This window comes from Microtus oregoni, unplaced genomic scaffold (assembly GCF_018167655.1).
Source record: "Microtus oregoni isolate MIOR12 unplaced genomic scaffold, Mior012 000006F_ref0000085, whole genome shotgun sequence".
In the NCBI taxonomy this organism is placed as follows: Eukaryota; Metazoa; Chordata; class Mammalia; order Rodentia; family Cricetidae; genus Microtus; species Microtus oregoni.
Window position 1 is genome coordinate 9,053,657 of NW_024543065.1, and position 16,014 is coordinate 9,069,670.

Sequence of the window (16,014 nt, forward strand, 5' to 3'; positions counted from 1 at the left end):
TGTGACTGCTGCTTTCTTTGCAAAAAATTGCAATAAAAGTTCCAGTGTCACTGATTTCCAGTCACATCTTTGCTTTCAAGGGTCTGGAATTCTTTACATAATAGCCACTTACTCCCTAGCTCTGTATAAACATTTGGAAATGTACACTGCACACAGAGATTCAAAAGTGCTCTTTTCATTGTGATTTGCTTGTATCAAGGCACCAAAGTCATTTGAAATGCTTTACTGGGGCTAATGAGATGGCTCGGAAGTAGGAGCGCTGGCTGCTCTTCCAGAAGTCTTGAGTTCAACTCCCAGCAACCACATAGCAGCTCAAATTATCTACAATGGAATCTGGTGCCCACTCTGGCATGTAGGCATACATGCAGGCAGAACACTGTATACATAGTTAAAAAGCTACTATGCCAATAGGAGGGAGAGATATTTCCATCGGTGTGTTAAGCAAAGAACTATATCAATTCACATTAAAATAAGCTATAGAGTATCTGTTAGTTCAGGGAACCAACTGTAATGTAAGGGTCACGACATGCTCCTTATCACACTAAAGCAAATGATGATCTAGAGAGTAAAGAAGTTTTAAATGTGGACAGTTTTCAGATTAGATGATAGACTATATCTTTGAAACAATTAATATGGAGATTTGGAGCTCTAGGGAAATTAGACAAAACATTGATTATTCTTTGCTTTACGACATTTTTCTGTTGTTCTTCTTGGGTTTTTTTTTCTTGTTTAGTTTTTGTTTCTGTTTTCATAGACAGGGCTTCTCTGTAGCTTTCAAGTCTGACCTAAAAATTAGCTCTTGTAGACCAGGCTGACCTCAGATTCACAGAGATCCACCTGCCTCTGCCTCCCGAGTGCTGGGATTAAAGGCACACACCATCACTGCCTGGATTCTTCTGTTCTTCTTATTAATTAATAACTGTGTTTTTGTATTTGTGTTGAACACCATTTAAGGCTTTAAGGCTACAATCAGAATTGAAGATATATTTCTTGGCATTCCTCTGGAAGAGTAGTGTAGTATGAATCTTAAATATTCAACAAAGGCCAAATGCATCATTAATAGAAGAAAGTGAAACATTTAACAGGTATGTTTCCCTCTTTCTCCTTCTCTTCCTTCCTTTTCTCCCTTTTTCCTTGCGGGACATCATAAGGTGATCATCCTTCCTCTACAGGGTGCCATAAGGTGATTCTTTCCTTTAAAGTGATCCTCCCACCATGATGTTCTTCCCTGCCATAGACCACAAACAGTGAAATGAGTAAGCTATGTTCTGGTTCTGAGACCTCTGATAGATGGATGGAACCTAAATAACCCTTTTTCATCCATTTTTTTTTGTATTTGTTCTATCACAGCCATTGAGGGATAATTAACACTGAAGGAGAAAGTGCTTTAGTAAATTAATGTGTCAACTTATGTAATCATGAGATTAGTGTTATAAAAAAAATAGAAAGGAATGAATAATGACTGACGTCAGATTTAGACTACATTGACAGGAAGCTCAGAGTGTTTAAGAGACAAACAGGAAGACCCATCTTTAGAAACAGACAATCTTTAAAATTATGCTAGGGATGAGGGATGACTCAGGAAGCCACACCTCTAAGGAGTTATTGACAAGTAATGGCTGCTGTGGGAGGGAGAATCAGTTTTCTTTAGGAATAAAGTCCCCCCCGGGGGGGTAACTGAGCTCTAGCCTATGGCCCTCTATCTATGCACATACTGGTACCACTAAGTGGACACAATGAGTTAAAAAAAAAAAAAGAAACATCAAGTTGGGATGAGAAAGTGGGGGTGCATAAGAAGGAATTTGCAGGGAAGAGAGTGGGTGATGGATTTGATCAAACATATTATATGCATTCATGACATTCTTAAAACATATATAAAGAATTCCATAATCATAATTAACTCATCCTATTTAGATATTAAGATTCAGTATATTCCTACCTTTTCTTTCTAGCTAATTAGATTCTCACCCCTTCAGAGCCTATCAGGAGGAGTACTGCCCTTCTCTTTTGCTGTCGTGTGTAAGGTAGCTTTTGTAGGAGTCTGCAAACACCAGCTTCTGCATACCTTTATGTCAGCTCAGTTTTCTTTCTAACAATCTTTTCTTCAGTCAAGTTCTAAGAGTAGACATTGGGGCAGAGGGATCAGTATGTACCCTTTGCTTCACTAGGTTGCTCATCTGATCCCCTACCCTGTTTCCTCTCCATTGCTAGCAATGCCCTTGTAGTAGTTTGTGTTCAAAGCCTTCTGTGGTCTCATTCCTAATGGCATTGCCAGAGCTATCTCTCACTCCTGACTTTTATACAACTTGTAAATGAGATAACCTGTTCTGCTTGAAAGTTCTTCACCTTTTTTTTTTTTTTTTTGGTTTTTTCGAGACAGGGGGTTCTTCACCTTTTACCTTCATAGTTCCATATTTGAGTGCATAGTGTTCTCTCCTTCTATCACTTTCTCACAATTTTTGGTGTGGTGCCATTATTTTTGCAAATATTTTTGGCCCTCCTAGCCAATATAAATTACAACATTAAATATAGGGAAAATATAAACTGTCTAGATTTTTCATATTATTTCAGTTAGTAATTATTCATATTCAACCGCTTCAGGCTGGGTGACCAACAGTGGTTAGATTTGATCAACATTTAAATGTTAGGTCAGGTTGCTCTCTTTGGCCAGAATCACAGTATTAAAAACACAAAGTTGAGGTTCCAGTTTACATGAGCTCCTAACAAACCCTTGAATGTGTAACTTTAATATATGATTCTGCATTTTTGTTGCTTCCTGTAGTGTTTAAACTGTGAACAAAATTCTTTAGTCACATAACCTAATTTTCTTGTAACTCAAGATCTGGAATCTGCTTATTCCCGCTGGATATCTATGCCAGTTCTTTCACAGGTACTCGATTCCAATTCTACCAACCACGAATTCTCTGTCGGTTATGTTACCTCTCTTCCTGTATTTCTTTTCACGTGCCTTCCCCTATTTCTGAAGCATTCCTCACCCCTGCTTCTACCAAATGGTACCTATCTTCTGGTCCAGAACAAGTGTCAGAAGCTCTACAGAGGGGCAAATCAGCTGCCCCATCTACGTCATTAATTCCATGATAATTACTGAAGTGTTAGTTTGGTTTGCTTCTTTGCCTGTGTGTACCTCCAAGTCAACTCAGGTTATTAAGAGTAGTTGTTTTTTATAAGTGTGTCTAGACTTGAGGTTGTGTCTGAGTTACTTTTGATTTTGTTTTGTTTGTCTTTTGAGGTGAGGTCTTGTTATGTAGCCAGTATAGTTTGGAATTTATTACCCTTTCGCTTCTGCTTCACTGGCCCAGGCATTATAGGTGTGTGCCACCATTTCCAACTTTGGAGGCTATTTTAAGAACAAGGTTAGTAGCTGGTCATTTTAAAATAAATAACTAACTATCCATTTGACTTGTATCTGAATATTACCTTAATAGTAGGTCCAGTACAATGGAAGTTTAAAGCCATTTCAGTATTAAGGCCACTGTTATCAAATGTGTGTGGCCAGTAAGCTAATCCATGGATCTTAGGAATGGACACCAGTTAACATCTTAGACTAGTCTATGAAGATTCCACATGGGAGTCCAGGGATCATAGATATTGTTTTATTAATGAGTTCTTTAGTAAACTTGTGTGTGTGTGTGTGTGTGTGTGTGTGTGTGTGTGTGTGTGTTCATGTGAAAGTCAGATAAGAACCTGTGGGTGTCAGGTCTCTCCACCAAAAGAGTTCTGAGAATTGAACTCAGCATTTTAGGCTCTGGCACAGGGGCTCTTATCCACTGAGTCATGTCAAATGGCCCTAAGTGACATGTTTTAAAGGTTAGTCTGGCACCTACCAGATTAGTATCCCTACCGATGTAACAAACAAAAAGCACTATACTTTAAACATGACAATTTACTTAATTCATCTATCTTTTTTTTTTTTTTTTTGGTTTTTCGAGACAGGGTTTCTCTGTGGCTTTGGAGCCTGTCCTGGAACTAGCTCTGTAGACCAGGCTGGTCTCGAACTCACAGAGATCTGCCTGCCTCTGCCTCCCGAGTGCTGGGATTAAAGGCATGTGCCACCACCACCCGGCTTTAATTCGCCTATCTTATCCAGAAAGTATTTAAACAAGACTTCAGTTAAGTCTGGCATATGAAATAAAAACACAAAAATGATGACCTGGAACTCCAGAGCTGAGTGCATAGGCACAAGCATCTGCCAGGGATGCTTGGTTTTACACATCACTAATGTGAGGAGCAGCCGCAGGTCCCATTCAATGTGCCACTATAACTCTTCTTGAAACACTTCTCAAATACACAGTATGCTTTCCACATTAGGGATTCTAATGTCTTCAGCTGTTGTCATATAGAGAGGTAGACCTCTGGGTATAGCACTGGGATGTTTCAGAGCTGAGTGTGTCATCATGGAGCCCGTGACAGGACAGTCTCATCCTTTTCTGGCTCTCCAGATGCTGTTTTATTTTGATTACTGCTAGTATGTCAGTGGTCCCTGATTTGGTTAAGATCAGATACAGGACTTCTAGCAAATGCCCACCTCCTCCATCGTCTACCACTGTTACAAGGCTAAATCCCAGAAGAGGGAATGTCTCCCCCAGTTTTTCTTTTAATTTATTTTCCTTAGACCCAAAGGAAAACAGATTAAATAGAAGAACAAAAACTAAAATGTGTGGCTGGTTTAACTCTCTGACAGTGACATTCAACAAACATTTTAGAAATCGTGTGCTGGAGTATTGGGCTCTTGCTGATTGTGAAATTCCACATGAGCAGAGCCGTGGGTTTCTTGTGGCATTTGGATCCGCTGGGAAACCAACAGTAAGAGGTGGGCTGTGTGTGGAGGGAAAGGTGTTTAAACACTAAACACAATTCTGTGCTGTTGTGTACACTGCATGCACTCCCAGAGAACCCAAGCAGTAGCCATGTTATCATCAAGGAAGAAAATGAAACAATGAATAAAAAAAGGAAGTGAGGCAGGGATAGAGGGATGGAGGGGAAAAGGGATGCTGGAAAGGACCTATTTTTGTTTAAAGTTTAGCAGCACTCTGGTAAATGGTGACTGGTCTCTGTGAGAGAAAGGAGGGGAACAATCCAGACTCATCTGTCATGGTAGACCCATTAAAAATGTCCTTGTCCATGAACTCATTCCGGAGAGGAAAGACATGAAGGTTCCCTCACTCTGGTCTCTCTGGTCGCTCATGTGCTCAGCTTCTACACAAGCAGAGGGAAGTATAGTGATTGCATCTACATCTCTGAATTCAGTTTGTGAATCCGGTTGGTGAACCGCAAAATTGTGTGACACTGGGGCTTAGCCGTTGTCTATGCATGTTATGTTATAATGCACTCATTGTAGAACTGGGGAATGAGCTGAGACCATCTGGAGTTATAGGTGTCGACACACTTGTCATTGACAGGGAGGTTCCCTGTCTCTCAGGGAAGAGCTTCTTCCGTGTCATCCTTATAGACCTTCCATAGTCTGAATCACACAGACAGACAGACAGACAGACACACACACACACACACACACACACACACACACACACACACACTTTCCCTCTGTTTTGATTCTTAGATGACCTCATAGATTGATAGTCTTGACCTTTGTAAACATATGCCAACTGCACTATTCTAGATGAATTCGACCTGCTCCCCAATCCCAAGACTGTGACAAGAGGGCTCCTGGCTCTCACCTCCAAAATGGTCATGTTTTTTTGATTGGCAGTGGACAAGCGATTAGCATCTCGTGTTTTCTCTGTGGCTTCTCTCAGTAGATCCCAAGCATCATCAAGTTTGTCCTTGTAATCTGCCAGTTTCTCACGGAGATCCTTTTCCCTTTCTTCATTTTGGGCTCTCGGCTCTCCAAACAGCCTGTTCACTCTCTTCAGAAGGCTCTCTGCTGCCCTGTAAACACCCCCAGCCCAAGAAGGCATCATAAGGGTTTACTTATATTAAACTATGTTACCAGGAAATGCTAACACAAAAAGGTTAAAAATACATGAAAACACACCAAGTCAAGGTGAACAGGTGTCTGCTCGTGGCAGAATTTTTATTAAATTTGAGAATATACTGTTAAATATAGTAGTAACTATACTTTTTAATTGTTTAGGGGCATTATGCCATTGTCCCAGTGTGACCAATGAAAGAAAAATTTGGTTTTACTATACATACAAAAGCAAAGAGACCAAAATGCCAGTTGTCCCATCACAATGTGATACTTTCTTTGACTATGAGGAGAGACTGTTTGCTAAGGCAACTGTAGATAGAACTCTCAGGGTTTTGCCATGCTAGAATAATACCATAATTTTGTCATTTTGTCTTTTTTTTTAAGCTGAGGACCAAACCAGAGCTTTGCTTTTGCTAAGGTCTATCTACCACTGAGCTAAATCCCCAAACCTCTTAATTTTAATTGACTCTACTTTTTCTTACAACCCAGTGATCTAGAAAGTCTTTGACTTAAGTTACCAGCATTTCTTAAAATGGTAAAACGTGACTTATTTATCATTTATCAAATTGGTGGTCATTGCTTTCTCTTCTTCCTCCTTTTCCCCTTCTCCCTGTCTTTCTTTTCTGTTCCTTCTCCTTCTCTTTCTCTTCTCCTTAGACAGAATTTTATGTATACCAGGTTGGTCTTGGGTTAGCTATGTCGCCAAGAATGACTGTCAACTTCAGATCCTCCTGCTTTCTATCCCACAAGTACTAGAATTACAGGTGTTTCATCATGTCCACTCTATGTAGTGTTGATCATCAAAGTCGGGTGTTATGTATCAAGAGCAAGCCTCTATGAGCCAAGTCACACCTCCAGCCTTGTAAGCATATTGATAGTTCAAACATTTCTAATACCAGTCATTAGCAAATCAAGCCTATAAGCCTACTTATAAAAGGCAACATGGAAAGGTTCCTTTACTTATTATTTTATAGATAGGAAAACATGCTTTTAATTAATTTTAAGGCAAAATGGGGAACTAAATGAAGGCATGAAAAATAAATAATAGCAAACATCCCTGGGGGAAAAAATGTTCTGTTCACCTATGGGATAGAAACATGGGATACTCTTAATAATGCTGTTCAAAGGATGAAATGAAAAGACCGCAGAACATCTACTCACACCAGCTCATCCTCAGCAACTTCCTTCTGTGTTTGAAGATCTTTCCTTCTGAGTTCCTTCAGCATCCGATCAATGTCGTCCTGTAGCTCTTGCAAGTTTCTCTCCACAGTCTTGTCTTGACTTCCCAACGTTTCATTTAGTTTTATAGCCTTTTCATTTATAGCTGAATGGGGACAGTAAGGCAACTTTTGTAAATTAAGTAATGAAAATGATATGCGCAAAGTTGGCATTCAACATCTGGTCTTCTGCCTATCTCCAGGGTGTCCCTGTTTGGGAACCAGAGGTGGGGACCATGACATTGGGCAGCAATGAAGAAAATGTGACATAGCTCTCTATGTTAAACTTCTGTCGAGAAACCACAGTAATGAAAGTATTGTCTGTCTAGCCTCAAATGGAGGACGTATAAATGAGGAACAGACTCAGATTCTCTTTGGGTCAAAGGTAAAGACAGCGGATATATAGGCTAACACCTTGTGCCTGAATACAGAAGATCATTTGCATTGGTGACCCAGTCATACCCAGTCCGTTTTAGGATACTGAGAATGGAAACGCTATCATCTGTGAGGTCACTGAACATGGACCTGCCTTTGTGTCTTCACAACTCCCTCATCTTAAGTTTTTAAAGGAGGGAAGGAGCAGCAGTTTAGGGAGGAGGGACGTAGACTGGGCCAGAAAGATGCATGTCTTCAGCAGTCACATCCATCCCGGGGACTGTGTTTACTATGCAGTAAGTGGGATTTCAAACTGTGCTCTTTGGAATATTAGCATTCTCCAGGAGCTTCAAGTACTCTACAAATGATGTCTGTTCTGCCAAAAAACTGCTTGATAGGTTGGTGTTCTGGGCATGATTTCATTTGGAAAAAGAACTCTCTGTCAAATGAAACTTTAAAAACTTGGTGAATTGAAACAGGTACGTAGCTCTATCATTCATTTTAGCCTCACAGTTTCTGGATGTTCTATGGGACGTTAATTTGGTGAGTTGAAGGGAGATATTTCCTCAAGCTCTTTGTCTTTTGAATATATACTTCTACATTATTACCACGGAAATCCTCCAAGTGAGGAGTCTGGCCTAGAGGTATTTTCTAACATTTAAAGGTTTATTTGAAGACCTCTTTAAGCTGTAATAAATCTTGAACTTTCCCTACTGGAGAGATTTTTTTTTTTTCAGGTTTGCAGTGTGCAGAGTTCCCAGCTCAGATGCACACAGCAGTCAGGGTGGTCTTTGACTAGGTGACTCGGAAATGTGGTGCCCCATCCCGTGGCAGCAGCAGCTTTTTGGAAATGAAGATTCCTAGGTCCTGCCACAGACTGACTGAGACAAAGAGTCTGCCAACCAAGAACGAGCATTCCGGTGTTTGATCAAGTCCTCCAAAAGTTTTTCTTGGGGTATAAAGAACATTGACAAGTGCAAGAAGCTGTGTATTTCTCAACTGCTCTTTCCAAATCACCCCTTTTCCTCATAAATGTATTCGTGTAGAAATCTGTTGCAGCAAACACTTGTTCCTGATTATCAGAGCCATAGACATCATGTTTATTTTCCTTCTGAAATCTTAATGCAAAACTTAACTCCGTGTGACGGTAGGTAGAGATGGGGCCTCTGTTATCTTAAAGTGTCTTTTATAGTCTGTTCCCAAAGATAACTCTCCTCAGAGAAGAATTTGGTAGGAAAAAAAGTGACCAGAGAATAAGAATAAGGAAACACTGACCTCAGCTGTATCTTTTAGACTATGTATGCCACATTTTTTCAATTAAAATGTAATGTGAAGACATAAAGAAACCATCAGCGCACACACAAATGGTTGCAACAACATGATGCTAAACTGAGGAAGAAAACAAAATTTGTAACTAAGAGAGGCTGGATCCTAGGTCAGTGGTAGAACATTACCCAGCATGCGTGAGGCCCTCAACTCAGTCCCCAGCACTGAGAAGAAAGCTAGTTGAGCAAACAAGGTTTGATCCTCTACTGCTTATGTAGGAAGAATCAGAAATTAAACTAAAGATCAATGTCATTTAATTCTTCGTTCCAAGGTATGCAGTGTCCCTTTCAATACAATTCCTACGGAGTTGGAAATAAGTGCAGAATATACCACTTGAATTGACTCTACTTATTCTGGTCTTCTTTCAGAAGAGGGTTTATGGTAATTAAAATATTTTAAAGGCAGGGTAAAATCACCATGAGGGGAAACCAGAGGAAAGGAAAAAAATGAGAATGAAGAAAATGTTTCTAGATGGAAAGGCAAGCCATACTGTTTGTTCTGAAATATCCTAAACCAGCTTCCAATCATGATAGCATTCTATGCGCAACATGGAACAAATGGGGCCTTCTTAAGAAAAGCATCTGTTAAACAAACCCAATCCACTCCTTGGAGGAAGCAAATATGCTCTCTCTGTTAAATCTGAAAAACCCTCTTACCGGTAAGTTATCATGGAGGGAATTTGCTTGTCTGTTCTGAGAACCAGACAAGAAAGAAGATGTCTAGTATTAATAAAGTCCCGCTATAAGTCACAACATAAACACTAATGGAGTTGATCTCTGTCCTTCATTAATTCTAACCCATGAGATAAAACACAGCTCCCTCACGATCTGATCAAGAGTCACGGCATAGTAGATATACAATTATAGTAGATATACAATTACAGTAGACGTAAAATAGACATAAAAGTACATCGTGGTTGAATGGAAGCTGATTGTCTGTGAAGAGGCCATGACTCATAATGGAAGACTTTATGATAGGTGAGCACTTCATCTATCTAAACAAAACTGAAACTGATGAATGCCAGGCCGAAGCACTCGCTTTTCCACAGCAATGTACTGCCACTAATAATATGCAAGTCTTCCTAATAACCCCATTACTGATGATTAGGTGAAGGAAAAGAAAGTGTGGCTGTGTAGGATAACCTGTATAATCTTTAGGCAATTCTTTCCCTTCCTCCCTGGCTTTTCCCTTTATTGTCTTCCCTCCTCATCTCCTTTCCCTTTCTCTCCTCTTCCCTAAACTGTTAACCCTTCTGTAGCCAATCTTGCAGAACATCTTAGCTGAAATTTAGCATATTTCTGGTACATGCAAATCTGAACTTTGTTTTAATTGTGAGTGTCTGCTGGCAGAAGTGAGCTGTGTTCCTATTTCCTCATATACAGCTATCCCACATGATACCTTTGATGTGGGAGTCCCCTCTGGGTGCTGTGATTACCATTAATGAATAAAGAAACTGACTTGGCCTGTTGATAGGGCAGGACTTAGGTAGGTGGTGAGGAGTGGACTGAATGCTGGGAGAAAGAAGGGCAGAGTCAGGGGACGCCATGGAGCTGCCACCACCAGAGATAGACGTGCTGAAACTTTTCTGGTAGGCCATGACCTCGTGGTGATGCACAGATTAATGGAGATGAATTAAACTAAGGTGTAAAAGTTAGCCAATAAGAAGCTAGAGCTAATGGGCCAAGCACTGCTTGAATTAATACAGTTTCTGTGTGGTTATTTTGGTTCTGATGGCCAGGACAAACAAGTGGTTCCTTGCAACACACCTTACATGAAGAAAATGGTGCTGTCGCTGCACAGATGTATTCAGATCATCTGACCAAAGCATAATATAAGAAATGAAAGTTACCTCTCACAATTGATAATGCTTTTTCATCTGGAGTACAGACCATAGATTTGGTAAAAAAAAAAAAAAAAAAAAAAAAAAAAAAAAAAAAAAAACCAATATTTACACTGACCCTTGTGGCGATATTTGTTTACGATCTAACAAAAAGAGCTTGTCTGAGGATCAGAGTGCAGAGACAGCCACACTAGTTAGCCATAGAGGCCAGACAATGGTGGCATAAAACTTTAATCTCAGCACTAGGGAGACAGAGGCAGACAGATCTCTGTAGGTTCTAGGACACCCTGGGCTACACGAAATAGATCCAGTATAAAAGAGAAACAGAGTCAAGATGTGGTGTCTCACACTTTTAATCCCAGTATTTGGGAGTCACATGTTTCTCATCTCAGCACTAAGAAGGTGGAGACAGAAAGGGCTATGACTGGGTAGAGAGAGGAATATAAGGCTGGAAAAAACAGGAGCTCACAGCAGTCAGTCTGAGGAAGCAGTCAGTCTGAGGACAGGATCACCCCTTTGGTCTGAATGTTGGTAGAGGTAAGAACCCTAGTTCCTGGCCTCTCTTCTCTGATTCTTTCACCCCTGATAGCTGACTCGGAGTTTTTATTATTAAGTGCAGTTAGAATTCACGATACAGACCCTAGTGGTGACTTTGTGTGGTGTACAAACTGTAAGATGGTATCCAGAAAAACAGCAAAGAAACACCAGAAAAAAAAAAAAAAAAGCCCATGCTGATCAAACCAGCAACTATACTTGTGTCTCTCTCTGGGGTGGGAGTAGGGTATTCAACCCCCCAAAATAAGCAAGCAGTGATGACCCTGGTGTCCACTGAAGCGTATATTAGCAGTTAGGTTTACAAACAAGTGGTTTTTACAAAATATTTGTTTAATTTTGTTTATTTGTATTCACACCTTGTGTATTTGTATGTATACCACATGCATGCAGATGCCGCTACAGGCCACAAGAGGGAGCTGAATCTCTGGAACTGGAGTTACAGGAGGTCTTTGAGCTGCCTGATAGGAGTGCTCAGAATCCAAGCAGAGTCTTCTGCAAGAGCAGCAGCTCCTCTTAAGCACTGACCCCCAAGCCAAAGCTGAAATGATTTTAACATGAGGCACTAAAAGGCTGTTGGATGTTGAATATTTGAGACTTCAGACAGAAGATGGGAAAGGTTACCTTCAGAGATCCGTGTGGAAGAGAGGGGGTCTGTGTCATACATTTGTTGTTTGGAGACATTTTCAAACAGCATCCGTGGAAAATAATGCCATGGAGAACACAACAGTTTCATGGAGCAGACCAGGGAGCACAGCGAGTTAACTGAGATACTTTGCTAGAGAATGTAACGTGTTCTACTTCAGAACGGACTCATTTGAAAATGCTGTTGCTCCACGCAACAAGGGAGTCGGTCGTTATTGTTGCTGGATCACCAGTCAGAATTTGCCTTTAAGTTTAGCTTACATTCTCTCTGAAAAGTTTGCAGTGTTGTAGAGCAACGAAGATCCTTAGCTTCTTAAAGAAAAGAAGCCACTCTTTGAGCCTTCTGAGCATGCATGCATATTGAACATTTATTTATAGAGACTGAAGTGTTAAGGACTTCTTAGTCTGGGCTTGTGCCCAAAGAAGCGGCTTCCACTTTAATTCTCAGTCATATCGGGAGATGCCAAGAACTAATTCCTGGGGAATTGTGGTCTACATGCCAGGGAGCCTCTAGTGAACTCATGCAGCCAAATCCTGAGCAACAGATGTTCTCTCAGAACCGGTACCAAGTACTTGAAGGACCGTTTTGAGACATGAAAGAGCAGTGCTCATGTACCAAATGGATGACAAAAATAAGTTTTAAAGAGAAAGGATTAATAAAATGTAGATGGCTTTGCTTAGAAAAAAGAGCCAAGCATAGGTTTTTCAATTAATTATTTAATTATCCTAGAACTGATTCCTATTCTACACCCATAACCATTAAATAATCAACCACCATTGCTCATTTAACTTGGTAGACTAGATTTCAGCTAATCACGACCCCAAGTAGCTCAACCAAAATACTCTTTAAACCTAAGACTTGAATTTAGAAAAGACACGTCTTTACAAGGGGAATTGTAGCCCCATAAAATCCTTTCTTTAATTTTTCTGTAGGGGAAAAATTAAATAAAAAATGTGATTTTCTCATACCTTCAGCATCCTGGACAAGCCCTTTAATGAATTCTTCTAAGGATTTTGCTCTTGTGTTGGTCCTCTCAGCATCTTGTCCTGTTTGCTCACCATCTGCTGTCACTTTGGTCGCCTAATGATCCAAATTTAGGAGAAGTATAATTAATAGAGACGATGAAGTTCGAGCTAGATAAGCTCCCACTGGCTACATTTTCTTTCAGATTTTACTTTGAGCCAAAGGCAATCGATGAATTATTGATCAGATGTGCCGCCAATGACACCCCGCGCTCAAGTATACAATTAAACTTTATTACTTTTTCTATTAAATGGAAATCAGAGAGCTGTGTTTGGTCCTATTAAAATCCCTGCTATATGTGGTGACACAAACGTGTTAATACACAGTTATTTTGAAGTATCTTCCAGGCTCCAATGCCAAAAGTCTTTAATGGAATCCTCAGCCTCCACATGCTACAGTTTTCTTTAGTTTTTATTTTCTGAAACCGTGAGTGTGCAGCAATGATCTCTTGAGGGAGGAACTGGCTGTCTGTCTCAATAATCTTGAGCCTATGGATTCACTTTAGATCAATATGCTAATTAGGAAACAAAGGGGGCGGGGAGTATTTATCTACTCAGTACTAAATGCCTGCTTTGCAACACTGCCAAGAAGCCAAGAAAACATAACGGCAAAATTAATGCTTGTTTTCCTATATGACATCACTAGAAATATGGCTGTTGATCACAAAATCACACACCATGGTCAACGAAATGAAACAAAAGCCCCCAAACAACTCTACCTTCCAAAGTGCAACCTAAAACATACTCATGTTGGATCATACTGGAAATACCTTCGACACAGTGGGATTGATTTGAAGTGTTCTTTGCAGACATGACAAGGTCAAATACAATAGACTGGATGATGTTAAAGATTTCTTTAACAATAATGCGAGGTTTATAGCACAATGGCATGGGCTTAAGCTTTATTTCTTTACATAATAGGATTTCCCTTTTGTTCAAACCTGCTGGTGATCTAGTTACTGACACTGAAACAGAGAACCTAAATGTGTCTCTGTGTGATATTGCATGAGGTTCAAGTTTGCTTAGCAGTAACACGCTACAGCAGCAGTTCTCAACCTGTGGGTCACAACGCCTCGGGAGTTGAATATATATATATATATATATATATATATATATATATATATATATATATATTCTAAATATATATATATATATATTCTAAATATATATATATATATATTCTAACAGGAGAAAAATTACAGTTATGAAGTAGCAATGAAAATAATTTTATGGTTGGGGGTTACTGCTACGTGAAAGGCTGGATATTAAAATGTTACAGCAGTAGGAACCACTGCACAGTCTTGCATTAGAGTGCTTGCATTCTAGGGAATGACCAGAGAATTAATGTTTTTTTTTATAAATATACTTTGGATTTTAAATAGCAAATGTTTGTTTGGCTCACACAAAGCATGGCAAGAGATGCCTCAGGAATTGTTCTTCATTTTATTTTTTACCCCTGGGGCCACAAGAAGTTGAATTAACGGCGGAACCTAAACTGCAACTATTGTTATCCACTTTTTACATCTGCAAGCCTTAACATCACAAGGATGAAAAGGGAAGCAGCCACTGGAACCCTCTTAAACTCCTGTTTGCAGCAGGGAGCAGTGACCTGGAGACTGCTAATCAATGTACTTAACACTCTGATTTAGTCTTCTGAGATATTAATCATGGGATTGTTTTTTCCTTTAGATTTTTTTACAATTCTTTTTAGAAATAAACTGTGCTCATAATTTCTAAGTATGTCAGTTGTTAAGTATATGTATATAAGTTGTTAGTAATTTCTTTCAAATCAGGGCTCTCAAGCTCTTTATGCCCAATATATTCAAGGCTTAGATGGGTCAAATAAAATAACTTCACACACACACACACACACACACACACACACACACACACACACTTTTTCAGTGTTTCCTTTGGTTGCTAACTAAGGTAAACTATTTAAGATTTTGTCAACCTGAAGTATATTAGAAGTTTCTGTGGTCTAAACTGTACCCCGATTCTACTCTCTGATACCATTGTGATGTTCATATGTCACGGAACACCAAAACGGACTTGATGTTCAACATGGTCATCTTCCACTATCTTACAAATGAATGTATCCACAAGCACCAGTATATCCTACTACATAGAAAATATATTTTTGACCTAAAGTTTATTTTTTTGCCGTAACACTATCTTTTTTATATTACCAACCAATTACATAGTCACACCAACAGGTACACTAACCTTCAAGAATTTAATATGGAAGTCGGGCGGTGGCGGTGGTGCACGCCTTTAATCCTAGCACTCAGGAGGCAGAGGTGGGTGGATCTCTGAGAGCTTGAGGCCAACCTGGTCTACAAGAGCTAGTTCCAGAATAGGCTCCAAAGCTACAGAGAAACCTTGTCTCAAAAAAGAAAACAAAATAATATAGCTAATCCTTTAAAATGTATGTTAGTATGATCTCTCTTATATTTAGATGGCCAAGAACATAACCATTTTGTTCTTCTCTTGACTTACTTCATTTATGGAGTATTATGTAAGAGACTTCATTAACAAACACTTCAAATATGCGGTATTCCTGTATTACTCAAGTGAGAATCATGATCACAAAGGTGATCCCTAAGGCCACATGGAATGAGTCTCCCTGACTCCCTTTCAACACATCACATAAACCAAGCAGTTCCCTTCTTTGGATCCCTTGGTTTCTTACTGTCTTGACCAGAATGGGCTTCTCTTTAATATTTTCAGAGATTTTTACCTCCCTTCATTCATCCCCTTTAATTTTTTCTCTTCTTAGCATGACTGTTAGCAGGGTTCCTTAACTAGGTCTCCAGATTTACTGTAGACAAATATTTCTTCCACAGCACAATGTATTTGGGAATCTCATTTATTTTAATGAATAAATAATTGACTTACCTATATAATGACTTCCCATCTCCTCTGGAAAGTAAGCACAGTGAGGGACAGTTTTGATCTGCTGTGTTCATCATTTTGTGTCCAGCTCTAAGTATGGTGTCTAACCTCAAAAAGTAAATAGTCCCTGAATGTGTTTAAATAGGTGACCAAACCATTTTCCTCATAAAACTTACCAGTGTTTTTAGACA

General features: G+C 39.6%; 1 protein-coding gene across 3 annotated transcripts in view; it reads right to left on the minus strand.

Annotated features, from left to right (window-relative positions):
• Lama2 (laminin subunit alpha 2) overlaps positions 1-16,014 on the minus strand; it is a 583,059-nt gene that overhangs the window by 112,550 nt on the left and 454,495 nt on the right. For all 3 annotated transcript variants that reach the window (XM_041653904.1, XM_041653903.1, XM_041653905.1), the window contains 3 exons: positions 12,875-12,986; positions 7,112-7,274; positions 5,697-5,907 (listed from right to left, as the gene is read on the minus strand). In XM_041653904.1, the coding sequence (XP_041509838.1) occupies positions 5,697-5,907; positions 7,112-7,274; positions 12,875-12,986 (486 nt within the window). The remainder of the gene's footprint in view (positions 1-5,696; positions 5,908-7,111; positions 7,275-12,874; positions 12,987-16,014) is intronic.